This window comes from Chaetura pelagica, unplaced genomic scaffold, assembly GCF_000747805.2.
Source record: "Chaetura pelagica isolate M959 unplaced genomic scaffold, ChaPel_1.0 scaffold132, whole genome shotgun sequence".
NCBI lineage: Eukaryota > Metazoa > Chordata > Aves > Apodiformes > Apodidae > Chaetura > Chaetura pelagica.
The window spans coordinates 1,139,886-1,166,951 of record NW_009952709.1 but is presented as its reverse complement, the minus strand read 5'-3'; the positions used below and the strand labels follow the sequence as shown (position 1 = coordinate 1,166,951).

The window sequence follows — 27,066 nt, the reverse complement described above, 5'->3', positions numbered from 1 at the left end:
AATGCCCCTTCTTGGGATTTCTATCCAACCAGCTTTTGACTCCAGAGGTCACATCTCTGATCTCTTCCCCCAGGGGATTTGGGGACCCCACCTGCCTGAGATGTGACCAACGTGGTCTCTGGCTCCAGAAGAACTAAGGGGCTCAAAGACCTTGGTCCTGAGTGATGCCAGCAGTGCCAGGCAGAGCAGCCCCCAGCTCCATGGGCAGATCCCACTGCCTGGGTCTCAGTGAGGGACTGGGATGGTGGGAAATCCAGGTGGGAGCAGTTAAGGGGTCACAGACCCAGCACAAAGCCAGAGGTGCCAGGACTGCTCTGGGCTGGGCAGGAGGAGGGCAGGGAGGACACATCACAATGTGACATGGAAACAAACCTCAGCTCCAGGACACGTTAAACCTTTGTGAGTAGGAACAGCCACTGATCCTTGTGATCCTTGCAACCCTGCCCTGAAGATGTGTTGGGTTTAGAAACGTGTGTTGGGAACGTTCATGGGGAGCTTGGTGCTTCTCCACACAACACACCCCTCTCCCTGCCTCTGAGGGTCCCTCTCCACACCACCTGGAAAGCCCTTCCAGACCCACCAGTCCCCACCTCTCCCACCCAAACCCACTCACCAGTTTGCTTCCCACCGGGGCACCGGGTCCCTGCCCACAGGCTGGGGATGTCTCGAGGAAATGCCCCCCCGAGCAGGGATGCCAGGGGGTCCTGGGGGGCAGCCGTGCCCCCGGGGTGTACTGGGCAGGGTGCTGCTGGGCCCGGGGGTCCAGGTCTGTCATCAGCCTCCGGTCCTTCTCCTCCGGCCGCGGCCCCAGCAGGGCAGGGTTGGGCCCATGGTCTGGCTCAGGGAAGTTTGTCACAGCCCCAGGGTGCTCGTAGGGAAACGGTGCTGTGGGACAGAGAGGGGGGGGGTTAGGGAAAGGGGTGGCTGGGAGGGATCCCCATCACACTGCACCTCGGCCCCCACACACCCCCCCCCCAGAGCCAGGGGAAGGACTCGGGAGGGTTAGAGCATCCCCTGGGATGTGGGGACGTCCCGTGAGGGTCCCCAGCCTGCAGAGAAACAGCACAAATAACTCAGGAACAACCTCAGCAATAGCTCCAACTTGATCTGAGTGACACCTCAACTGTAAAAGAAGATTCAGGGGCCTCCCCCCCTGTATCCTCCTCTCCACGTGCCAGGACACCCCAAACACCCACCCTTTCCCCCCTGGTGCCCACCAGGAAGCTCCTGCCCTGCCTCTGCTGCTGCTCACCAAGGGAAGGGGCTGCAGAGACACTGGCTGGGAGATGAAACATCTCGGGGTCCTTGTGTTCTGTGTGTCTGTGCTGGGGAGGAGGGACCTCAGGGCCAGCCCAGCCCGGCACCTTTTGGGGGTGACTTTGCTTCAGGAGCAGCTTCAGTGGCTCCCTGGGCCCCCAGCCCGGGGGCTCCTCCTGCTCTTGTTGGAGGGTGATGGCTCTTCCACCCCACAACAGCCTTTTCCTTATTGGAAAACTCTGACTGTGTCACTCTGGTCTTTTTTTTTTTAAACCAACCCATTTCCTCCCATTTTTGTTCGCATCGGTCATTTTTAAACTGAGCGAGGGGAGGTTGAGGTCACACTAAAGAACTTATTCCTAAAATACAAAACATATAAAACTCATGAAATTATATAAAAAATTAATAAATTAAATACAAAAGATCCCCCCCTTCACCCCAGGAGCCCCTCAAGGAGGGCACAGCCCCTGTGACTGACCTGGCGCTGGTGCCAGAGCCCGAGCTGGGGAAGGGATGAGACCCAAGGTGTGCTCACCTGGCTGCCCGGGCAGGTAACGTTGCACAGCAGAGTGGGTCCCACTGAAGTCCTCGATGAACTTCTGCTTGTGCACAGGGGCCAGCAGGGAGCGGGGGCTCCTCACCACCTCGGGGTCCGTCAGCAGCCGGTGGGTGGTTCTGCCAAAGGTTTCCCCGAAGCGATAGTTGTACTGAGGGATGAAGCCCTCGTAGCTGAGGAGGGAGCAACACAAGAGCAGTCGCTGGGGTGGGAAGATGGTTTGTTGGGTGACCTGCCCCAGGGGCTTTCAAAGAATCGTTCTGCTTGGAAAAGGTTTTTAAGATCATCAAGTCCAACCATCAACCCAACTACTGAGCCCAGTGCTGAACCACATCCCTCAGCACCAGGTCTGGAGCAGCTCCAGGGAGGGTGACCCAACCCCTCCCTGAGCAGCCTGTGCTGATGTTCAACTACCCTTTCAGTGAAGAAGTTTCTTCTGTTATCCAAATTCTGGCTGGAAAGGCCATGGCCAGGAGCACCCAGGGCCTGCAGGATGTGAGCCCAGGGACGTGCCTGTGAGCAGAGATGTGCCTGTCCCTGGAGCAGGGAAGGATGTGCCTGTCCCTGGAGCAGGGATGTGCCTGTCCCTGGAGCAGCAGCACTTGGGGAGCACTGAGACCTGGGTGGTTGCACATGAAGCCAAACATGTGTCTGGTTTCACAGGTGAGCATGAGCACTGGTCTCAGATGACCAGGTGTGTGGGCACAGGCTGCATTTCACACGTGGGATGAGGTCCAGGCACGTGGCTGAGGCAGCAGCAGTGGGTGGGAAAGCTCCTCTGGCTGAAGCACAACAGGGACCATGGGCACCTGGACAGCACTGACCCCAACACCCCCAGTGAAGATATTACCTGTGGTTCAACAGGCCTCACCTTCCCACTTTGCAGCCCCTCTCTGTTCTAAAATACAGGGAATTACTGGGAATTTCTGTGTCCCCTGTTCAATACTGGAACACAACCCCCCAGAGGAGCCCCCTGCCCCATGTGCACTCATATCTCTTGTCTCTCCAGGGTTTATTTCTCCCTTTTTGTTATTTTCCTTTTCATGACAATTTTTAATTGTATTTCAATTATTAAACTGTTTTTACCTCAACCCACAAGTTTGGTCACTTCTACCTGGTTCTATCCTGGGTGCAGCACACGGGACAGGGCTCTGCTACCAAGGGCCCTCTGGACAGGGTCCCGAGGAGGCCACGGAGATGATCCAGGGGCTGGAGCAGCTCTGCTCTGGAGCCAGGCTGGGAGAGTTGGGGTGTTCAGCCTGGAGAAGAGAAGGCTCCAGGGAGACCTTAGAGCAGCTTCCAGGGCCTGAAGGGGCTCCAGGAAAGCTGGGGAGGGGCTTGGGACAAGGGCAGGGAGGGAGAGGACAAGGGGGGAGGGATGAAAACTGGAAGAGGGAGATTTAGGTGAGACATGAGGAGGAAATTCTTCCCTCTAAGGGTGGTGAGGGACTGGGATGGGCTGCCCAGGGAGGTTGTTAATGCCCCATCCCCGGAGGTTTCTCAGGCCAGGTTGGAGGAGGGTTTTGTGCAGCCTGGGCTGGTGGTTCCCTGCTCATGGCAGGGGGGTTGGAGCTGGATGAGCTTTAAGGTCCCTTCCAACCTGAATGATTCTGTGATCTGTGGCCACACACAGCTCTGCTCTGCTCCCTAGGACGGGCAGTTTGACTCCGTGGTGGCTCAGGGCAGGCTCAGAGCTGCAGCTCTGGCTCTGTTCCTGCAGCCACCAGCACAAACCGGAAACTCCAGCTGCTCCCAGTGCCAGATTCCCCAGCACTGATGTTATCCCACCCCTCAGGAAGGCAGGCAGAGCTGCCAGTCCCAACCTACAGACAAAATATTCTACCAGTGACCCCACTGCACATCTGGGGACAAAGCCAGGTGGTGCACGAGGATCATAAGGTGATGAGTAAGTACTTTCCCTTCCAAATACTTGGAGCAGCAGCGAGCAGATCCCTGCAGTCACACTTGGCAAGTTCTCCCACTTTGCATCCAGGCTCCCTCCCCAGCAGCTGCTGGAGGAGCTGGTGCCTCATCCCAGGGATATTCAACAAGTCTTGCAACACAGGGAAGCTACACCTGGATGATAAAGCTGAGCAAGAGCACAAATGACACAGCCTGAATAATTACAGGGTGGCCAGAGGGATTTTGATCATGAGCAAAAAATCACAGCAGGGCTGAGAAAGGATTCAATCCATAAGGAATTAAAAGGCAGGTAAAGCCAAGGAGCTGGGGAGAGGCAGCCTGGGTTTGTGGAGAAGGGATCTGCTGCAGAAGGGAATGACAAGTGCTGTGATAGAAGCTGTGGTGTGTGGGGAGGAGACAGGTCCCAGTGGGGCTGCTTGACTTTCTCCTGCTGGGATTTTGATGCAGGAACCAGAGGGTTGCCCTGTTCCTGCTGCTCAGAGTGAAGAGCTGCAGCCACTGCTCCCAGAGCCTGTTGGGGAGCAGGGAATCCAAGGCTTTCCCCATCTCATCCCTCACTCAGCTCCCTCTCCCACAACCACTCCCAGGCTGCAGCACCTGAACCTGCTCAGCCTTCCTGGTCACCAGGGACAAGCCCAGCCCTGGACCCTCCCTCAGCTCCACCAGGCCAGGCTGGGCTGGGCAGGGCTGTGCCCAGTGCCCGGGATCCAGGGATTTACCCCTCCCCTCTGCACCAAGTCCTTCCCAAACCATCCCACAAGCTGGGTTTGCCTTCCAGTGCTCCTGAGCACTGCGGGGACACTTCCAAAGCCCTGGCTGTCACCGTTGCCAACCCAAGGGATAGCACCAGGTTTTGCTGCCCCCGTTGTGGTTCCAGCCTCCTCCAGCACCTGGGAAAGCTGCTGAGATGCTGCAACATGGATCTCCCTCCTTCTCCCAGCACCCCAGCCTGGGGAGCCCCACCTGACCTGGCTCCAGGACTGCCCTTCAGGAAACTCCTGCTTGTGCTCAGCCACCCAAACCAGACTCCAAGCAGCACCCCTGGCACCCATGGGGTCTCCTCTGGGGCTTGGGGTGATGCCACCAGCCTGCATGGTCCTGCCAAGCACAGCAGCAGGATTTGGTTCCTCCTCCTGCCTTCAGGTGCTGAAGCACCAGCCCAGAGAGGAGCAGCCTCAGTTGTGGGACTGGTATTGGGGCTCAAAGCTGCTTTGGGGGTGCTGCTGGCAGACAGGGCTGGGCAAGGGGAGGGGTTGAGGCTTTTGGAAGTGCAAGCCCAGCCACAGCTCCCTCCTTGCTGTTCCATTTCCCAAGCTGCTCTCAGTACAGGCAAGGAGCAAGGAAGGAACAACCTCCCATCTCTCAGACAACCACAGCAAGGCAAAAATCTGCAAACCCCCCCCCAGACCCAGAGCTGACAGAAGTTGGGAGACAAGGAGGTTGGTAATGGAAAAATCCTGCTTGTTGCTGCAATGGGAAGGACAGAGCTGGTTGTCCCTGCAGAGCATCACTAAGGCAGAAAACGTGTTCCTGCCTTTCCCTGCAGGTTGGGACCTGCCTGGTTCCTGCCCGTGCTGCACCCACAGCTCCCTCCTCTCTGCTGGGGTTTGCAGGGTTGTCACCAGCCCCTCTGCCCCAGGAGCCACCCTCGGGCTGGACCAACCCAGGGGACTTTGCACCTTCAAATCCAGGCCTTCTCAGCCTGTTCACACGTCAGGGACCAAACCTCCCAGCACAGGTCACCAGGAGACCCCAGCTCAACTTCTCTGCTTCACCACGAAGTCTCTCCACCTATTTCTGCCCTTCCTGTCTTGCCTTTTAACCAAGAACTCATCACCTCTTCCCCACCACAGCTTGGGTTCTTTTTTCCAAGCCTTTGGAGGATGTTGCAAAAAGCTTTGGAAAAAAAAAACCCAATTTAGCTACATTCTGAAGTAGCTCCCCAGCATCCTGAGGACTCCTTCCTAAGGAAGGAGCCACTGCCTTCTTCAAAGAGCTGGGATCTGGCAGCAGGACTGTGCTCCAACCAACCTGACAAGAGCACATCATGTCTATGCAAATATTTATTCAAAGAAGAGCTTCAAACATCCTGGATGCAAAAGCTGGGACAGTTTTGAAACCAAACCCTGCACAGCAGCCCTGGTAACATTTGGCAGCTTAAAACAAATGGAAAAAAGGGGAAATAAAGATCAGTTTTGGCTTCACCCTCACTGTGCTGTGGTCTTTAATTAGAGCTTGGTGCTGGGTGGGGGTGCTTGTCCCAGAGCTCTGTCTTTTTTGGAGCACTGGAACATGGAATATTTAAATGTGTCTTTGAAAAAATCAAACCCAAATCCCATGAATCATTAACACCACGTGATCCCCAGTGGAGCCATTTGCATGAACTTCATGAATTTGGATGAACTTCAGAACTTACCCAGGGATATGGTAGGGGTTGGGTGGGAAGAGGCCATTTTCCTTAGGGCCTGCCATGGCAATGTGGGCAGCTCTGGGGGGGCTGTGGGAGGACACAGGAGCTGTCACCAGGGAAACCTCTGTGATGCCACCATCTCAGTCCCCAGCAACACTTCCAGCTCCAGCAGCAGGTTTTTCTGGCCACACCTTTGGTTTTTGTCTCCCACCTGGAAATTTTGGATGAGCACAGAGATTTTTACAGCACTTGTCAGGTTTCCTGAAGGCTCAGAGCCCTGGGGACAGCAGGGCCAGTTGTTTCCCCAGAAGCAGCCCCAGAACAAAGACATGTTCATGGCACAGTTCACATCCAACCCACACAAGTGGGGAGAGCCTGGCTCTGCAGGTCCTGGTCACCACGTGGCCAGGCCACTCTGTCTGCACACACCAGGTCACATCCACACCCTGCTGCTCAGGAAGCCCCAAGGCAGGGGTTGGGAAGGCTCATCCCTCCTCTCCCTCCTTCCCATCGCCCTCCTAGGCTGGCTGAGAGGGAACCATCCCTCTCTGCTGTGCTTCACACAGGGGGGAGGTTGTTCCCATTCCCAAGTGTATGGACACAGTGTCTTGTGCATGGTGGGTTTCAGCCCCTGAAGCTGAGGACAGGACATGGGTCTCCTGTTCACTGAACAGCTGCTGTGCCCAGTGTGTCCCTGGGACAAAGGCCACCCCCCGTTGGCACCAGCAGCATCTCCACCAACAGCCAACCTGCTTCAGACCCTCCACAGCCTCCCAGAGCTTGGCCAGGAGACTGCCAAGTCTCAAAGCTGCTGACCAGAAATCATGGAGTATTTGAAGGTCCTTCTTACCTGCTCAGGTGCCTGTAACTCCACCTGAAATTGCATCTGGGGAAATGAAAACGCTGCTCTGACTCTTTGCCCTCAGTCCCCACATGCTTTGGGACTCCTGGAATTTCCAGCCTTTATAAATGTATTTGAGTTTGTCCCAATACCTGAGCTCTACTCAGGGGCAACCCCAGGTCTGCAGGGTGGGTGGGTCCAAGAGGTGTGTGATGGCTCCTCTCGGGTGCCAAGTGGAACTAGAGGGAACAGGCACAAGATGCAACAAAAGACACAAGGAGAAAACCCTCCCCCACGGGAGAGGCACAATCCCATGAATCATTAACACCACGTGATCCCCAGTGGAGCCATTTGCATGAACTTCATGAATTTGGATGAACTTCAGAACTTACCCAGGGATATGGTAGGGGTTGGGTGGGAAGAGGCCATTTTCCTTGGGGCCTGCCATGGCAATGTGGGCAGCTCTGGGGGGGCTGTGGGAGGACACAGGAGCTGTCACCAGGGAAACCTCTGTGATGCCACCATCTCAGTCCCCAGCAACACTTCCAGCTCCAGCAGCAGGTTTTTCTGGCCACACCTTTGGTTTTTGTCTCCCACCTGGAAATTTTGGATGAGCACAGAGATTTTTACAGCACTTGTCAGGTTTCCTGAAGGCTCAGAGCCCTGGGGACAGCAGGGCCAGTTGTTTCCCCAGAAGCAGCCCCAGAACAAAGACACGTTCATGGCACAGTTCACATCCAACCCACACAAGTGGGGAGAGCCTGGCTCTGCAGGCCCTGGTCACCACGTGGCCAGGCCACTCTGTCTGCACACACCAGGTCACATCCACACCCTGCTGCTCAGGAAGCCCCAAGGCAGGGGTTGGGAAGGCTCATCCCTCCTCTCCCTCCTTCCCATCGCCCTCCTAGGCTGGCTGAGAGGGAACCATCCCTCTCTGCTGTGCTTCACACAGGGGGGAGGTTGTTCCCATTCCCAAGTGTATGGACACAGTGTCTTGTGCATGGTGGGTTTCAGCCCCTGAAGCTGAGGACAGGACATGGGTCTCCTGTTCACTGAACAGCTGCTGTGCCCAGTGTGTCCCTGGGACAAAGGCCACCCCCCGTTGGCACCAGCAGCATCTCCACCAACAGTCAACCTGCTTCAGACCCTCCACAGCCTCCCAGAGCTTGGCCAGGAACTGGCAGAATCACTGCCAAGTCTCAAAGCTGCTGACCAGAAATCATGGAGTATTTGAAGGTCCTTCTTACCTGCTCAGGTGCCTGTAACTCCACCTGAAATTGCATCTGGGGAAATGAAAACGCTGCTCTGACTCTTTGCCCTCAGTCCCCACATGCTTTGGGACTCCTGGAATTTCCAGCCTTTATAAATGTATTTGAGTTTGTCCCAATACCTGAGCTCTACTCAGGGGCAACCCCAGGTCTGCAGGGTGGGTGGGTCCAAGAGGTGTGTGATGGCTCCTCTCGGGTGCCAAGTGGAACTAGAGGGAACAGGCACAAGATGCAACAAAAGACACAAGGAGAAAATCCTCCCCCACGGGAGAGGCACAGCCCTGGCACATGGTGGCATCTCCATTCCTGGAGACCTTCAAAGCCCAGCTGGGAACACCCAGAGCACCTCAATGCAGCTTTGAAATCAGCTTGGCTTTTAGTGAACAATTGGCTTAGAGACCTACAAAGGTCCTTCCCAGACTAGATTTCTTCCTCTGAGTTTAATACAAACATGAAAACAAATGGCTTGCTGAAATGCAGCCCCATGTTCATGGCACAGAACAACATTCCCAGGCTGTTCCAGGTCCCATCATCTTCCTCAGCTCCTGAGGAGGTTCAGACCAGCATCTTCCCAGCATTTCCAGAAACCCCCTTCAAAGCTCACACCAAACCCGGGGGTCACACACTTACTGAATAACCAGCCCAAACCATCAGTCCTCAGTGCAGACACCTGGGTAAAAAAAAAAGCAGAACTTCACTTTTATCAAGGTTATCATTAGAATTTATTGATACGAGAGAAACTTTGTATGTCAACATTTCAAGGGAGGAACAGCACGTCCTGAGCCAACAGAAGGACCAAGCCCGTCCCGGTGACATTACAGCGCTCTGGGGTCTCTGAGCTCCAGGAGGTGACACACACAGCTGGGTGTGCTTGGGTACATTTTCTGGGACAGGACAGGAATACTTCAGGAACACAACCCATGTGTGGTCTGCCAGCCCAGTGCTCCCAGGCTCCAGCAGGGCCCGGGCTGGCCTTGCCTCCCACCGCCCAGCTGCAGAGCTCAGCCTGTGCCACTGTCATCACAGGAGGCAAAAATGCACCTATTTGGGGGTGAGAGGCACCTGAGCTCATGTGGCCCTCACAGGGAGGTGGGATGACTTGTCAAGGGTGCTTAGAGGAGTCTCCATCCATGAAGACATTCCAAACCCAGCTGGATGTGTTCCTGTGGGATCTGCTCTAGGGGATCCTGCTCTGGCAGAGGGTTGGACCAGCTGATCTCCAGAGGTCCCTTCCAATCCCAACTGTTCTGTGATCCTGTGAGGAGCAGCTCAGCTGGAGGTGCCTTTGTGCAACCAGGAGAACCCCACACCAGGTCTGCAAGACAACCTGGGCAGTCCTACCAAGTGAGCTGCAGCTGGGAAACATCTCAACAGGGTGTGTTCTGCCTGGGGAACAGACTCAGCCACACCACACTCCATCCTGGCATCTGCCAATTCAAAGGCAGGGTTTTTTTCTCTCAGTGTAACCATTATTCTCCTATTAAAACCATTTCCCTCTCCCAGCAGTGCCCTCTCACCAAGCTCAAAGCACAGCCAGCCATTCATACTATGCTTGTGGCTAAGATAAAAATTATTTTTATAATCTTTACTGGCAATATGTGCTATGGATGCTCTTTAAATAAAGCCAAGTGCTGAGCTTTCATCTTCTCCCGGCTTATGAAATACCTGGTTTGGTCCTAACTATCTTGCTAAGTGATTAGAGGGAATAGCAGTGTATTCCCTAGGCACCTGGAAAATCCACAAGGGATTTATTGTAGAAATGAGCTGAATTCTCTAACTCACTCCAAGTGGATTTCAGAGCCCTCTAAAAACCCTCCAGAGAATGAGCCGTTTGTGACACGACAAACAAAAAACAACCCCAAGTTCAATGAGTAAATTGTCTTACACTGTGCAGGGAGCATCTGAAATAAAGCACAATCCCAAACTATGTGTGTGTCACATCTCCCAGTGCCAGATGCCATCACTGCAGATCCAGAGAGGAACCACTGAGGCTAGAAAAATGTATCAGGGTGCACATGCGTGCCAGGGGTGACCCGTACTCTGCTCCTTCTCCTCTCACAAGTGACACGGCGGGTTCTGCTCTAAGTTCCCTCTGCACATGTAACAGCATTGACTTAGAGACCTCATATTAATGGGTAATTATACAGGATTAATTGCACATCAGTCCATTGTGGCTACAAGTTCATTAGGCTAATAAATCTACATAGTGACAGTAGTACAGTATCAGCTACTTTTCAATACAAACTCCCTACCCTAGCCTTAATTTGCAGGTCAGAAGATCTACTCTAGTGACCTTCCCAAGACCTTGAACATTCATTTTCATCTTTTTTCTAGAAAAAAAAATCCAGTGTGGGGAAAATGCACATATACAACAAAAGCAGTGCTTAACAACCACAGGAAAAAAGAACATGATCTTGGACTCCTGAATCAGTGTCCTCTGTAGACCCTGGCAGCACGACTTCCCAAGGGTTGCTAAATCCAGCTCCGTCAGTCCTCAAGTCCATGACACCATTCTCTAGCTCCAGACACTTCTAGTCCTCACTATCCATATTGTCTGTAGCAAGAACATACAGAAACACCTGCTCATGTGCACAAGACTTCCATTTGATTTAATGGAATAGTTAAAAAAGACTGAAGTCTTTACTCCTAGAAATCTGTTCTTGAGTGGTAATGCTCTCACCTACTGGGATCCTTCTGTCCCACCCAGGAGAGAGCTCCAAGTCCTCCAAGTTTAACTCATTCATTTTGCCCAAAGCTGTGTGGGTATCCATTAAAACCCCCTCTCACAGTATTCCCAGGAAATGATGCAGAAGAGGAGATGATTTTTCAACCAAATGAGATCCTCTGGTCCTGTGTGTCAGACCATGGCCAATAGAATGAGCAGCTGCCATGGACATCTCAACTTAAATATGGAACAGTCAAGGGAGGAGAGCAAGGTGGCCTGACCATCTTCCCATGAGGTACAGGCAGAGACACCAAAGTCACTCTGTTCTCAACAGTTTGTCTCTTTTTCTGGAGTCAAATGTTTGATTCCATTTGTTCAAGCAGGAAGTGATGAATCATGTCAAAAGTGGGACGATCCTTTATATCCCTGCTCCAACATTTCAGCATCAGGTCAAACACAGGGTTAGGACACAGAGGAGTCTGGGAGAGATAGATCTGAAAGGGAGAAGAATACAACTGTTTGAGTGAGCTGTCCTTACAGAACTGCACCTCTACTACATCCAAACCAACAGTTTGACTCCAGGTGTACAAGACAGACCATCATGCAAGGTTTGAAATCCCTGAAGCGTAAATCCGGCCGTGGGGTCTGGGTGGAGCTTTGAGTCATCTCAAATGGCACTGCAGACACTTTGCCAACTTGTTTTGATGAGCAGGTCACAAAACAGTCCTTTGTCCCCCAGGAAACACAAATGCCTCCCAGGGATTTGTCTTCCAAGCGACAGCAAAACACAAACCAAAACCAAATTGACCACAACGAAATCCAAAGACTTTCACTCACCGTAGACAACCCATGAGGCTTTCTAAGCACCGTGACAGCTTGTTAGCAGAGACAGAAAAAATACCTTTTAGAGCTCATCTAAAAAGCAAAGCTTGGCAGAATTTCCCCCCCCATCTTTGAGGCTCTTCACTAAATCATTAGTATTTGGGAGGCAGTGAATAAAACCTCCTGTGACTTTATTCCCTGTAACCCTTTCACTCGTTTGGGGGTAAAGGTGAATTCTGGGAGGGCAGCAAAGAACTGGCTCTCCCTTTTTGGGGTAGAGTGATCCTCAGTGCTGAGGTGCTGGGTTGTCCTGCACCATCAGTGGTACCTACTGGGTTGTGTCCTTCACCATCACTGGTATCTACTGGGTTGTCCTGCACCATCAGTAGTATCTACTGAAGGCTGCGTCAGTGGAGTGCACAGTTCTGCCTGGGAGTTCATAAGAGAGGACAATGACACAGAAAAGCCCTCAGCAACCAGAGATGGTCAAAAGTCTCTCCACACATGTGTGTGGAGATATTATGAGGGCAGTAAAAACTCCTCCTTCCCCACCTCAGTAAGTCCTTCCTCATCTTTCAGAGCAAATGCTAGTGGGAGAGAGATGTGACAGACAAAAGAGCAAAAGGATTGTGTAGGAGAGCCCAGAAAAGGTAAGGAGGACAGTCCATCAAGGACAGATGGAAATAGAAGGGGTGTATAAGGAAGAAGCACTGGACTAGAGGTTCTTCCAGAGGAGGTTCCTCCAAGAAAGCAAAGCCAGAGCAACGAGTATGGAGGAAGGGGAAGAGAGGTGGGACACACTTGGAAAGATGAGTAATGGCAGCAGAGACATCTGCAGGTGACAGAAGGCCAGCAGAAAGGCCCTATGGAATCCAGCTGGATGTGAGCAGGTCAAGGAAAGGAAGGAGAGGCCCCATGAGCTTCCTCACCTGCCTGCCCTGGCTCCGGAAGAACTCGCCCGTGTTCTCGATGACCTGCTCATCCGAGAGGAGGCTGTAGGGCTGCTCCTTGCACAGGATGAACATCTCCCAGAGGGTGACCCCAAAGGCCCAGACATCACTGGCTGTGGTGAACTTGCCCTGTGGACAGAAGGATGTTGTAAGCCCGGGTTGCTCCCAGCAAACATTCAGCAAAGCCATCTGGGTCCATGGTCCCCACAGCTACACACGAGGCTGCAGAGCTGACACCTGGGGAAATGCTTTCCAAGAGAGACAGCAGAGGAGGTGGCTGCTCAGCAATGCACAGGGACCAAGGTGGGACACTGCTGCTTGGCAGGGCAGGAGCAGCAGGTCTGTGGGACCCTGGGGACAGCTTTCACTGGGACAAACCTCCTGAAACAGGGAGCAAGCCTCCCAGAAAGCCAGAGAGCACTGACCCTCCCGAGGAAGCCTGTACCTGTCTGCAGCAGGAGGAGAAGGGACCGTGGCAGGGGGAGGGCAGCAGCTGCCACCTCCACCCAAAACACAACAGTGCAGCAGAGAAAAAAGGCTTTGAACAGCAAGCAAAGCCCTGGGGGTGGAAGCAGAGCTGAAGCAGACTCCAGACTGTCAGAGAAAGGCCAAGATAATTTGGATCTCTGCACATGGAAGGAGTTGCTGACAGTCTGCTCCCTGTCCCTGCTGCCCATCCTCAAAAAACGTGCCCAAACTGGCCGTGTTTGGAACAATGTGATTTCTGAAGGAGTAAATAAAAAACTAAAGATTGCTCAGAAAAATAAAACAGTTGGGGCCTGGAGGGACAGTTTGGGCAGAAAACATCCAAGATTTGAACTGCCCAGCCTTATCTGGCAAGCCCAGCAGGATGTCAGTGTTTGGGAGATGTTCCCACAGGGAAAATGAGTGTTGAATGGCTTAGGTACAGCTAGAGCAAGGAAAATAGGGTGAACTTAGAAAAGCTTATGCCTATCAGCCTTTATAGCAGAGTTAATTACAATTTCTCTGGGTCCTCAGAGAGGATGTTGTAAAAGAAAGAATAACCAGGTGATCTCACTGAGTAGACTGGGAAAGAAATATGGGGCTTGGCATGAAGGAACTGCCTGCAGACTGGACATGTTTGGGCTGTTGAACAGCTTCCTAAGGGGGCACAGGAGAACCCTTAAACATGAAACAAAACCCCAACCTCAAAACCAGACGTGGCACTTGAAATTCATGAAGTTCTACCCCTGTCCAGGTCCCTCTCAACTTCACAGCTGGGGAAATAAGGATAGGAAGGTAATTTCCTTCCAATTCTAGAAGAAATCCCTAGTGTCAGGCACAGAACAAATTCTGGCCCAGGTGATATGTGCTGTATTTGCAAGGACATGCTCCTTTTCCAGGACCTGCCAGAAATGTAACCCACTGGCCATCTCACCTGCAGCTCATGTTTTGCTGCAGTCAGGACTGTCACACTTAAATGTGTTACAATTTCAGGGGCACAGTGAAAAAAAAAAGTCAGAGGAAGGGAGAGTGTGGTTGTGTGCAGAGCCTACCAGGAGGATGCTCTCCCAGGCCATCCAACGTATGGGCAGCACAGCTCTTCCCTGGATCCTGTAGTAATCCCCACTGTAAAGGTTCCTGCTCATGCCAAAGTCTGCAATCTTGATGGTGTAGTTGTTGCCCACCAGGCAGTTCCGAGTTGCCAGGTCTCTGTGCACAAAGTTCAGAGATGCCAAATACTTCATTCCAGAGGCAATTTGGGTGGCCATGTACAGCAGGTTGGAGTAGCTGCATCAAAAGAAAACAAAGTGAAGACAAATCAACTGAGCTCCCCACACAACTCCCTGGATGTGTTACAGTGACCCTTCTATTTTTTGATGTAACAGTGAAACTAAACTGCCCAGTTTCAGGGCACCCCCACCTGCCAGGCCAAGCCAAGCTCCTGAGGTGCCTGAGCAAGAGCTGACAAGCTGTCCCTGAAATTCAGGGCCCTTAGAATCTGATATCCCTCTGGTTTTGGTTTTGGTTTGTTTTTTTTAACATCAAGCATTAGTCTCGAGATGGTCAACGAGTCTATGCAAAGAGTTTATGCAACAAAGCACCAACTTTTTGCAGAGAGACATGAAAAATGAAGCCATACAATCTCAATCTCATACCTAAAAACTGCTTGGCTTGGCATTTCCAGCACTGCCCCCATTGCACGTTGGCATCCAGAACATCACTGACCATTAAACAGAGCTTACTTTTTAAACTTTGTTTAGTACTATTGAAGATACAAACAGATGCATTTTACATCTCATATAATTGTAATTCCCCCATCAGCAAAATGAAAATAATATCAGTGAAGTCACATGATACACAGACACAGGTGTCCCTGCCCATGCAGGGGGTTGGAGCTAGATGATCTTTGAGGTCCCTTCCAACCCAAAACTTCCTATGATTCTATGAATTTGGACCAGCTGACTTCCCTCACTCCTCACACTCTATCACTCCATGGTGACCAGTGTTTCCCACTGTGTCTGCTCAAGCATTTATCACAACACAAATAAGCTGCTCCCAGTCAGTATTTCTCTGATCAATTTGAGAAAAATAAAGTCTTTGTCTCCTCCTCTGTGTTCTGGAGGCAATGAGAGAAGCACTGCCATGTTATCTAAATGACAATACCCTAATGGATGGAATTACACCAATGTAATGATCTAATGGCACTGTACCCAAGCTGTCTGCTCTCATCAGTAGCTCAGCTATAGCCACAGGGATCCAGGGCCCTGACAGGAGGGTCTGGCACCATTTCCCTCCCAGCCTGTCAGCACAGGTGACACTGGGCCCAGTCCCACGGTCAGCTTGATGCTTCTCCTGATCTGGGTGGACCTGTTGTGCCCCCAGATCAGGAACTCTGCCTTTACTTGTACCTCATTGCCCTGCTTGTTGGCTTTTCACACAGGAGCAGCCACAGCCTCCAGACCCTGACTGCCCCCCCTTCACCCTGGCAGCTGCAGTTGTCTCCCTGCCTGGGGCTGGTGCTCTTCCCATTCCCAGCCTCTCCTGTCCCACCTGCACCCTGGCAGGGTCCCAGCAGCAGTTCCCCTTTGGTCCCCAGCCCCTCTGCTCAGCCAGCTCTGAAGGGCTTGATGAGCACAGAGGGGCAGGACTGGAGACACTTCTCAGCAGACACATCTTCCTGATTTGCCAGGCAGCCCAGGGAGATGCAGCCCAAAGAACCACAGAGCCATGAGAAGGAAGGGTAACCTGTCTGCAGGAAAGGGCTGGTCACCACACTTGGTGGGTCAAGTATTGAGCTTGAGAGGCAGGTGGGATGGTTGGACCTTGCCCTGTCAATCAGATACCCACAGGGACAAGCTGCAGGCGGGGGGGGGTCATTTCACTCTTGGTAAACACCTCCAGAGACAGATACCTGAGCTGGTCCCACCTGCTGTCTTGAGCCTGAAACTGTACCAGGCTGGAAGGGACAAAAGGAGAGGGTGGAGGATCAGCTGGAGGGAGAGAAAACTGGAGGTTGAGCCAAGAAATGGAAAGTGAGGAAGTCCAATGTGAGTGACAGTGCTGCAGTCAGAGCAGAGGTGAGGAAGAGACACAGAAAGGAGAGTGGAGGCTTTGGCCAAGAAAAAAGCCACAACTCTAAAGGTTAAAGCTGTTTCAGCTGGGCAGAAGGGAGAGGAGACTGGAGAGAGCTGGAATATGCTTCTACTCCAATGCAAACATCTCCCATCCTACAGCTCCTGGTGTGTCATGACTCTGCAGGATAGAGAAGGAAGAGGAGACTGAGGGGGGTCTTATCAACACTTATAGCTACATACAGGGGGTATCAAGAGGGGGGGACCAGTCTCTTTTCAGTGGTATCCAGTGACAGGACAAGAGGCAATGGGCTATAAGAAGAAACTTCTGTGTTGTGAAGGTGACAGAGCCTGGGACAGGCTGCCCAGGGAGGCTGTGGAGTCTCCTTCTCTGCAGACATTCCAAACCCACCTGGATGTGTTCCTGTGGGATCTGCAGTAGGTGACCCTGCCTGGCAGGGGATTGGACTAGATGATCTTCAGAGGTCCCTTCCAGTCCTGACAACTCTGTAACTCTATGATTCATCTATTACTTCTTGCTAATCATTTAATTAACTGAAATTCTTGCAGAAGAGGCTTGATGTTGGCACAAGGATTTGAGCATTTTCCCTGGTGTTTATTTTGGGTTTTTTTTATGCAAAGCAATATTGACAGTATTTTTATGTTATGCCCTTCCTAATCAGTTGGCTATTAAAAACTAAAATATATTTTTAAATTACGTTCATTACTTTATAAGAAAATGTGTTTTACTACATAACATTTCTGATTTTTACCTATTTCTTAATTTTCGGCCACAGAGTTCCTGTTCCTGCTTTCCCACTGCTTTGGGAGACCAGGGCACCATTTCCACATTCCCCACAGGACCCCTGCCCACTCCTGGCAGGGAGGCTGGTGCTGTCTCCACACAGCAAGGCCCAGCCACCTCCTGTCCCATCCATTAACAGACCTCACCCTGCCCAACTCCCTTGCCCTTGAGCTACAAGTTAATCAGATGCCCAGGGTGAAGCAGTGCAGCCAGTTCTGATCAGTGCAGGTGCCTCTATCCAGCAGAACATGTTAGTCCTACACACAACGAAACAGAATCCCAGACTGGTTTGGGTTGGAAGGAACTTTAAAGACCACCTCATTTCAACCCTCCTGCATGGGCAGGGATCCTCCCACCAGCCCAGGCTGCTCCAAGCCCCATCCAACCTGCCCTTCAACACTGCCAGGGATGGGGCAGCCACAGCTTCCCTGGGCAACCTGTTCCAGTGTCTCACCACCCTCACAGCAAAGAATTTCTTCCTAATGTCTCACCTCAATCTCCCCTCTTCCAGTTTTCATTCATTGCTCCTTGTCCCATCCCTCCCTGCCCTTGTCCCAAGTCCCTCCCCAGCTTTCCTGGGGCCCCTTCAGGCACTGGAAGGTGATTGAAGATCTTCCCAGCCTGAACAGCCCCAACTCTCTCAGCATGTCAGCTTCTCTGAGGAAAGGATTTCTGCACTAGTAGAGATGTTTTTATGTTAGACTTACTCCTTCCACAGAGGGAAATAAGAATCACTGCTGACAGAGAACTGTCCTTCTTGCCAAAGATTCTCCTTCTGCTGGCTGGTGAAATCTTCCCTTAGTGAAGCTCCACAATCAACTCCTCCCATATAATATTTTTTTAGACATCCAGAGAACATATGAACCTTCTTAAAAGCCTATGAGACATTCTTGATTTTCATCCCAAAATTCTTGCTGTAATGCAACTGGCTTCCTGTATGAATCAACTATCTGATGCAAACCCATCAACATAAACAAGTGGTCACATCTATAAGCAACACATCTAAGGTTGTCACCTTGACCAGAACATCCCACAGCAGGGGCAGGTCATGGGAACACAGATCTCCAGGGGCCTCAAGAACAACCTCCCATGCAAAACAGGAGTAGTGTCCACAGCATGTGCTGTGGCTGGAGGAAGGTCACTGCCTGGAAGGCACATCAGGTGACACTGGTGGCTCTGTACTGCTGATTCATCCCAACTCAGGGCAGCTCCTCTTACCTGACACAGGGAATATTGTTTGAAATGGCAAATTTGCTGTAGATCTCCCTCTGTGACAGGAACTGGTTGAGGTCCCCATTCTCCATGTACTCTGTTATCATGCACAGGGGGTCGTCCCGCACACACACCCCCAGAAGCCGGATGATATTTGGGTTCTTCAGCCGTGACATGATCTTGATCTCCTTCAGGAAATCATTTCTTGTAAAAGAGAAAACAGCTTTGAATCCTAAACCATTCCCTTGTCTAAGGAAAGCAGAAGCAGCATGTCAGGAAGTCCCTGGGCAGAGACATTGACACGTCTGCACGGTGAGACTGAAAACTGGTTCAGTGTTCAACACTGACCCCTTCCCCAGCAGACAGGATGGTCACAGCATTGCAGCTGCACTTGACACCTGCTTGTGGCCCTGCTGCTGGTGTCCTGCTCCCTGCACCAACACACAGAGACTAATAAGCCTCCTGCAGAAGTTACCAGGGTTAACCTGTGTGCAGCTGTTGCATGGGGAGTATTTGCTTTCCTTCTCAGCTGGTTGCTGCTGCGGGTGCTCTTACCTGGCTGTTTTGTTGACATCTGATCTCAGCATTTTCACTGCTACAAGAACAGGCTGGTGAGTGAATTCTGTAGATGAGACTCCCAGGAATTCCAGCAGGCCATCAGCTTCACAGAGGTGCACCTGCAGGGCAGAGGCAACTATCAGAGTATGCACAGGCCAAAAACGAGAGGAAAACAGAGCCACAGACAGGTCATCAGTTTAGTCATCACTGGCAGAATGACCAAGGGAATGATCTAATGAAGGTGACTCTGTTCTGATCAGAACTAACCCAGAGGCTGGCCCTAGACCCTGGACAAAATGTGCCCATACACATGATGTAGAGACTGACAGGTTCCCAGTGCACTGAATTCACTGCACGTTTGCAGAGTAGTGCAGGAGATTGCTGGGCCAGTCCCAGTTTGCCCAGCAAGGACTGGAGATGTTCTGAAAGGCCAGTGTGCCTGGGAATGTCTGCTTTACTGCACATGTGCATGCAAAGAGCAGGGCTGCAGCAGGTCTGGCATGTACAGCACCTCACACCAGCCACACACACAGACCTGTCCTGCAGCCTGGCTGGGGTCACTGCTCAGGCCTAACTGAGGAGCATTTAGGAATCACAGACAGCTCTCCAAAGTCCTCCAATTCCAGAAAAAGAGTGTGTGTGCACATGTGTGTGAACACCTCACCTGTGAATATATCCAGAGATGAATACTCTAAGTACACAGAATGCCAAGTTTCTTTAGATAGATAAATTAATAAAGACATCAAATTACTGCCAGGGTCATACAAGAAAGGGGGTAACAAGGTATTTGCTTAAGGACTTATCAGAATGGGGGGCCTACAGGATAGCTGGAGAGAGGCTTTTCATCAGAGAAGCTAGTGAGAGGACAAGGGGTGATGGTTTTAAACAGAGGGGAGATTTAGGTTAGCTATTAGGAAGAAATTCTTCACCATAAGGGTGGTGAGAAACTGGAATGGGGTGCCAGGAAGGTTATTTGATGCCCCATCCCTGGAGGTTTTTAAGACCAGGCTGGAGGAGGTTTTGGGTTCCCTGCTCATGGCAGGGGGGTTGGAGCTTGATGATTTTCAAGGTCCCTTCCAACCTTAATGATTCTATAATCAACTGGAGAACTGGGCATCAGATGCTGGTGTGGGAAAAAGAGACAGAGCTGAGCACATGGGACTGGAAACAGGACTGGAGGAGGGGAACAGACTGGATGTGTCAAAGACTTGCAGCAGTGAGGGGAATGTAATGGGAGCTTAATTAATTTTATATGAAGAAAGCACAAAAACTTGCATGTCAAGCATGGTGAGGAGAAAAAGGACGTGGGTGAAAATGGGACAAACCCAGAGACTAGAAGCAAGAGCACAAAGATGTTGCTGCAGCTACACAGAGAATGAAATCTACTGTGGTGAATGTACAGAGAGGGGACCAGGAACAGCTGAGGTACTAAATACACACATCACAAGTGCCGGGACCGTGGCACCGAGTCCAGGCAGTGGGTGGTCAGGAGCAAGGGAGAAAACAGCTTGAAAGGGAAGGAAATTCTGAGTGGAAAGGTGGGGGAAAAAAACAACAACCAAAAGCAAGCAATGAGCCACATTGCTAGAAGCCAGACTGCACATTAAGCCAGAGAAGTGGAGCAGAGCATCTGAGCAGCCTGGGACAGACTGAGGAGGTGAGCAGAAGAGAGCAATGGGGCACATTTGCACAGTGAGGGAAAGGTGAGCAAAGGAACAGGCTCTGAATCAGTCTCCCAGGAAAATGGAGATGGAGAGCCTGGCTGCTGCTGTTTGACAACACAAAGGAGGAGGAGGAGAAAGCTTTGACAGTTATTAGGACATGAATGAGAGGGAAGGAGAAACCAGAAGCAAAACAATGAGGAAAAAGCCTCTCTGTTTCAGTTCTGGAGCACTGCCAAGACAGGATCCAAGCAAAAGGGACTGCACCCCCAGCCAGGTGAAGAGGGTGAATATGTCAGTGCTTTTCCAACACACCAAGTGATCCAGAAAGAAGTGACAGAGAAGGGGCTGGGGTAGGGAAGGTGTGCTGTCAGAAGGGAGAAATTATAAAGATAGGCCCATCATATATGAGGAAGCAGTCAGGAAGGGCTGTGCTTTGCCAAAGTGTAGCAGACAGGCAGAATTTAAGGCTGTGAGTGAGCAAAAGCTGGGAAGGAAAGAGACAGTGGAAGAATGGGAGCAGGTGAGAGGAATACTTGGCTTAGTACAGAACCAGAGATGCTGTAGAAACAAAGCTGAGAGAGAAGAAAAAGCAGGGTTAAAAGATTCAAGGCTTGAAAGCAGCTCAAGGAGTCAAGATAAGGCCTGGCAGATGAGAGGGGTATGTACAATGTGTACCTGGGGTTTCTGACACAAACTGCAAGCAGCTAATCTAGAGAAGATGTGAGGGTACCACAGTGCTTGGGAGATGCCTGGTTTTGCTTGGACCAGCATGCAAATCCCCACCAGAACCTCCATCTGTTAAAGGTCACAGCTAGGATCACTGTCTTGGAGTCACTGCTGTACTTTACAAACTCACATTCCTTAAGGCCTGAGATATCCAGGGATGACCATGGAACAGTCTGAATTCCCACCCACAAGCCTCTTCTGTAGGGTCATGAACAGGATACAGACAGTGAACAGAGGAAGTCTGCAAAGTTCCTCTGTTTCAGACACGTGGTACCAAGCAGCAGCCTCACAGGTGCAGGATGGGACTACCTGAAGCCTATCCTGGGGACATCAGCTTTCCCTAACATCAAAGGCTCATATTAAACAAAATGCTGGCGTTAAATAAACAGCAGGTCCCTCAGCCCCCAGATATGAAGCAGTGCCAGAGAGGTAGCTCAGAAGTTTTGCTGTGCCAGACATCTCCTCTCTGTTGGAGGGAAAGTGGGAAAAGAGAATTGCTGTACCTCTCCAAACTGTCCTTCTCCCAGCTTCTCCTTGAGCCGTAGCTGCTGCCGTGGGAATTCACCCACTGAGATGTCCTTCTTGGTAAGGGAATCCACAGTGAGGGCTGGCACTGCATACATGTTGTTGCCAGTCACACCTTGCAGGGGGACAATGTCTGTTTCAGCATAGTGAGGAACGTTGTTCTGGAAGCCTTGGTGAGGAGTGGACTTGGTCAGGTCGGGCTCAGCATAGTCCCCACTGCAGACTGAGGAGAAGCAGAGACAGGAGCAGTCAGACACCCTCAGCCCCATGACACCAGCACAGCCTGGCTTCCACACCTCTCCCTCCTGCAGGGCTCTGGGGACTCAGCCCAGCTGCACACCTTGCACCAGGGTACACCCAGGGGGGAGGTTCTGCTTTATTTTGGGCTGAAACCAGGAGCAGCCCCTCCTGGTGCTCCATCTGCCCAAGTTACATGCTAGAAAGTTTCAGAGCTCCACAATATTGTCCCTGGGTTAGAGTTGTATTGCACAAGAGTCAGATAAGATTACTTGGACACTGAGAACATGTTAAAATCTAAGGGAAAGACCAAACACATCCCTTCTGGAGACTGATGACATTACCTGAATCCTCTGCACTTTGGGAGAGCTCTGGAAGCTTTTGGAGCAGTGTAGCTGGCTGATGATATTCCAAATCCAGTGGGAAAGCACGTTCATAGGTGGGATTTGACTGGTGGATCTGGGTCTGGTTGTTGGCAATGGTGTAGCTGTAGAAGGAGAGGCGAACTGTGGCATCCTCTTCCAGGATCCGCCGCGGGGCCTGCAAAGAGAGACAAGAACTGCTGAGGGAATGCTCAGTTGTTAAGTCATGTTTGGCTGCAACCTCAGCAATTTCCAGTAACATCTCAGAGTGGGCTGGCATCCTCCCCTGCTGTGAGAGCAGCTTTAGCTGCTCTACAGAGCTGGGGCAACTCTGCTTTCTACATAATTCTGAGCTCGTTAGGGTTGAAGCTCAGTACTGAGTTAATGTTTGCAGAACAGCCCCATTGTATTACCTTTTCCAACCTTTTCTGAACATATTGTTTCCAAAGAATAATGATGATGATCATCAGGAGCAGAAGAATTATAGCCACAAGGCAGCCCACAAGGATGGAGGTGTTGGAGTCATCTGCTTTCTCTCCTATCCAGGTGCTGGTTACAGAAGATGTGGTTTCTGCAATCACAGGAAAAGCTGGAGTTAAAGCAGAGGTTGTTCTCTGTCCTGGCTGACTTCTTCCCTGTCCCTTCCTACAAACTGGTACAGGCAAGATCTCAGGCAGCTTCCTTGAGCATTAACATCAGCTGTGTTCACATTCTGCTTTTATCAGAAATTCTCATGTTGGAGGCTCATAGATAAGAACTGTGCAGGAGATTCCTGCCACCCAACTGTTCTTAGCACTGGAACAGATTCCTGTGATGGATCCATGCCAGAGCAAACAGTCTTCAGAGCTTCACTGGCTGCACAGATGCCTCCAGGACTCTTGTTCTGAGGCAGCCTTGGCTGGCTGATGGAGGAGGAAACAGTTTGAGGCTGGAAGGTTTGTCAGGTGCAGCCTTTGCATGAGGGTCCTACCCAGATCTCCAGAAATGAAGGGAGAGACCATGTTAACTGAGATGTTCCTGTGGAAACCCCCCAACACTTGAGCCCTTGGCATTTCAAAGGGACAAAAGTCCTTACCCCAGGTCCCCTCAGTAGCATTGCTCTCCATTTCCAAGGCATCCATCGTGCTCGTGCCTGCCGTAACCACGTTAGGATTCACACTCTCCATGTCTGGGGAAGGAAAGTGTCAGTTCAACAACCTCACTGCTCCTGCCAGCACAAATCCCAACCACTCCCCCTGCCTTCCCCAGCAGGACTGGGCTGAGACCCAGGCAGCAGGTCAGGAACAGAAGGAGCAGGGAGTCCTGGAACAAGCCCCTGTGCTGAGTATTTCCAGGTACTTCCCAACCCCAACAAACCACCAGTTTGTTGCAAGACCCTTCCCTGAGCTTGGCCAGGCACATGCTAAGAATGCCCACCCAGAGACAGACAAAGAGCCTTCCTAGTCCCACACATGGCCAGGGGGGGATGCTATCAGCAAGATAAGCAGCAAGCTGCCACCAGAGTGCTCCTGCCCCAGGAATGTCCTCCCAGTATAGCTGTTTGGGGACCTTCAAACAGGAAGCTGCACCCAGATCATTTTGCTGTCTGGTGTTTTTCTCCAACATTCTGTCTATGGCCTTACAGAGCCTTTGAAAGCCCCACATTGCACTGACTTTTGTGTCTCAGTTAAGACTTGAAAGAAAAAAACCCACAAAAGTCTCTATTTTTCATAATCTGCTAAGTTATCTTCAGATGTAGATACAGTTCAGTTCTTCATTTTAAAAAAAACCTGGTAAAGAGAGGCAAAAACCAACCCCATAAGCAGCAGAAAAGTCTCTATTTTTCATAATCTGCTAAGTTAAGATACAGTTCAGTTCTTCATTAAAAAAAAAAAACCTGGTAAAGAGAGGCAAAAAACAACCCCATAAGCAGCAGGCAACTGTCTCTAAAAGAAGAAATGTCCTGTAGTCTAATTTTTGGTTGCCCTGCTTGTGCTTCTGAACAGGCTCATCAGTATCAGCCTGAAAAGCAGCCCCCATAGATGGGACCTTCTGCCCTGCACTGCCCTCCCAACCCTCAGCACTTCTACTGCCTCCTCCTTCCTATTGTGCAGCCCTCCACTCATGTGAACCCCACCTCCTGCACCTCCACACCACCTTTTGCTCTCTGGGCTCCCTCAGGCCTGCTGGGGTGGAGGGATGCTCACCTGACTGGAAGGAAATCTCACTCATCATCATCCAGGTGTCAGCGAAGTGGAAGCGGCACAGGATGGCTTTGCCCACGCGCTGCTGCAGGGGGACGGTCACAAACCTGGCGCTGGGGTTCTTGTCATCTAAGACAGTTGCCACCCCAACAGGCTCAGGCTCCCACTCTGCAATCAGGCGTGGTTTGAACAGACACTCCACCTTCTGGAAAATCTTCACCCCCTTGGAAAACATGTTGTTGCAATGCACCTAAGGAAGAGGAGAACAGATGGGACAGGAGGAAGATTTACTGGAACCCAAACTAAGATTCCGGCATTTTCCATTTGTGAAGATTTTTCTATTTCTAGTATCTCCCTGTATCACAGAATCACTGAGTGGTCAGGGCTGGAAGGGACCTCTGCAGATCATCTAGTTCAGCCCCCTGCTAGAGCAGGGTCACCTACAGCAGATCCCACAGGACCACATCCAGGTGGGTTTGGAATGTGTCCAGGGATGGAGACTCCACAGCCTCGGGGCAGCCTTTCCCAGGCTCTGTCACCCTCACAGTACAGAAGTTTTTCCTTATGTTTAGCTTGGACCTCCTGTGCTCCAGCTTGTGCCCATTGCCCCTTGTTTTTTTTCAGTTTATTTTTCTTTTTGAAAATCATGAGAAAGCACCTGTGTGTATGAGTACCCCTAACCCAGGAGTGACCTGCTCCAGTGCAGCTCCATCCACTCATTGTCTGCAAGGAGAACATTTGTGCAAAAAGTGATTTCAAAATAGCTTTTAACCTCACATGCAAAAACTACATAAATTATCAAATTTTGGCAGGCTCCTCAGATGATACAAAACAAAACCAAACTCTGTATTAACCTAAAGCCTCACAGACCAACTTTCCCTGAACATATATCCTAGGAGGGAAAAGAAAAGCACACCTGGGCTCTAACCTCCTTAAAAAGCCTTCAGCATCTGCAGCCTAAGCTAACTTCTTCCAAAAAAAATGAACAAGCAATATGTGCAAGCTGAGGAAGATATTCCCTTGACACACAACAGCCTTTCTGCTGTGGTTGCTTATTGAAGGTAACTTGAGCATCTAAATTTCCTTCACGCCACCACACAAGCCTGTGTCCAACCTCTCCTGATGGCTCAGAACCTCACCAGGATGTCCCTGCTGCAGTGGCACCACTGGTGCAGCCAGCAGTGCTGGAGGACAAAGCACAGCCACTGCTCAGGGTGTTGCCAAGCCAACACCTCCCTGAAACAAAGGCATCCTTTCTCAGCCCCAGGTCCCAGCTCTACAGAGTCCACTTCAGAGCAAGCAGCTGGCAAACTGCTGCCAGGCTGACTTCACACCTCTGTATGTGGGAGGGATGTTTTACCCTCCCAAGAGCTTGTAGCAACCGTCTCTCTTCCTCTCCAAGAGTCTCCAGCATAAAAGTGACCCATCTCCCTGGGTTGTGGCACTTCAGACCAATCCACACCACAGACCTGGCAGTCCCCCAGCACTTCCAAGGAAGCAGGCTTTGCAAAGGGACAAGGCTTATAAGGACCTGCTATGCTGTTCTCATCTCTGTCTTCCCTGCCAATCTTGTCCTGCACCCTTTTAAACAAACTAACCTGACTGTTCCAGTTGTGCCACCTAGTCCTGAAGGTCTGGACCACAGTATTTTGCCACTGTGGTCACTGACCAGGAACTAGAAGGAAAAAGGTGATCTCTGAAGCCTTCAGCATCCCTCAGTCTTTTTTCAGAGCCTGGTGGTCCAACCATCCCTAGTGACTCCAGAAATTATTTCCTATTGACAGTGGAGTATTAGCAACTGTGACAGCAACAGTCTACAAACTAAGGGCAGCTTTGAACCCTATTAATTGCTTGGCCTCTGTGAGGCCTTGCAGTGAATAGCAGGGAATCAGTAATGAGGACAATAGGCCTGATGAGCAGTAAAAAGACAAAAGAAGGCTATTTGCATATAACTAGGAACAGATGAAGCTCAGACAAGGTTATTCAGTAAGGAGAACTAGCCATCCAGGAGGAGGCAGGAAAGCCTGACGCCTGCAATGTACAATCTGTGCCATATTTGGCCAGAGCTGGATATGTTCTCATCTTGGACTGATACACAGACACTTTCTATTCCAAACACCGCCTACTAATGTCTAATTTTATAATATGCAAGCCTAAGTAATTCACAATGCAGTTGCAATATTTGCTAACATTTCTTTTTAATACTTTCTTGGAGACTGGACAAGCTCAGAAAACTGGAATAAAGCCAACAGGTATCAAGATACAAAAAGGTACTTAAAGGCAAGTTAGCCTGTGCCAAACAAACTGAAAGCTGGAACAGGCAACATTCAATAAGGAATAATTTCAGCTAATCAACACAGCTTTAAAATGTAATATTAAATAAAGTACCTATTTTTATGAGCTTGTATGTTTGGTTGATCAGGATGGCCATGTCTACATGGCCAGTTTTTATAAGGCACTTAATTTACTTATTATAACATCTGACTCCAATTAGCATAGTATGAGCTCATGAATGTTATTAATTTGATGAGAAGTTGTCAACTAGTGAGTCTTACAAATGTTAAGG

General features: G+C 50.8%; 2 protein-coding genes across 3 annotated transcripts in view; both read right to left on the bottom strand.

Moving 5' to 3' along the window:
- FAM166A (family with sequence similarity 166, member A) overlaps positions 1–6,208 on the bottom strand; it is a 14,724-nt gene extending 8,516 nt beyond the window's left edge. The window contains exons 1-3 of the mRNA XM_009994344.1: positions 6,153–6,208; positions 1,793–1,986; positions 614–885 (exon numbers count right to left, since the gene is read on the bottom strand). Of these exons, the coding sequence (XP_009992646.1) occupies positions 614–885; positions 1,793–1,986; positions 6,153–6,208 (522 nt within the window). The remainder of the gene's footprint in view (positions 1–613; positions 886–1,792; positions 1,987–6,152) is intronic.
- A 4,021-nt stretch (positions 6,209–10,229) lies between these two features.
- Positions 10,230–27,066, bottom strand: part of LOC104385811 (discoidin domain-containing receptor 2-like) — a 34,249-nt gene continuing 17,412 nt past the window's right edge. The window contains exons 7-16 of one of the 2 annotated variants that reach the window (XM_009994308.1): positions 24,504–24,750; positions 23,393–23,485; positions 22,731–22,888; positions 22,300–22,495; positions 21,697–21,941; positions 18,801–18,922; positions 18,252–18,449; positions 14,210–14,444; positions 12,672–12,821; positions 10,230–11,414 (exon numbers count right to left, since the gene is read on the bottom strand). In XM_009994308.1, the coding sequence (XP_009992610.1) occupies positions 11,274–11,414; positions 12,672–12,821; positions 14,210–14,444; positions 18,252–18,449; positions 18,801–18,922; positions 21,697–21,941; positions 22,300–22,495; positions 22,731–22,888; positions 23,393–23,485; positions 24,504–24,750 (1,785 nt within the window). In that variant the 3' untranslated portion in view covers positions 10,230–11,273. Of the gene's footprint in view, positions 11,415–12,671; positions 12,822–14,209; positions 14,445–18,251; positions 18,450–18,800; positions 18,923–21,696; positions 21,942–22,294; positions 22,496–22,730; positions 22,948–23,392; positions 23,486–24,503; positions 24,751–27,066 lie in introns of both variants that reach the window. The other variant, XM_009994309.1, reaches the window with a different exon arrangement.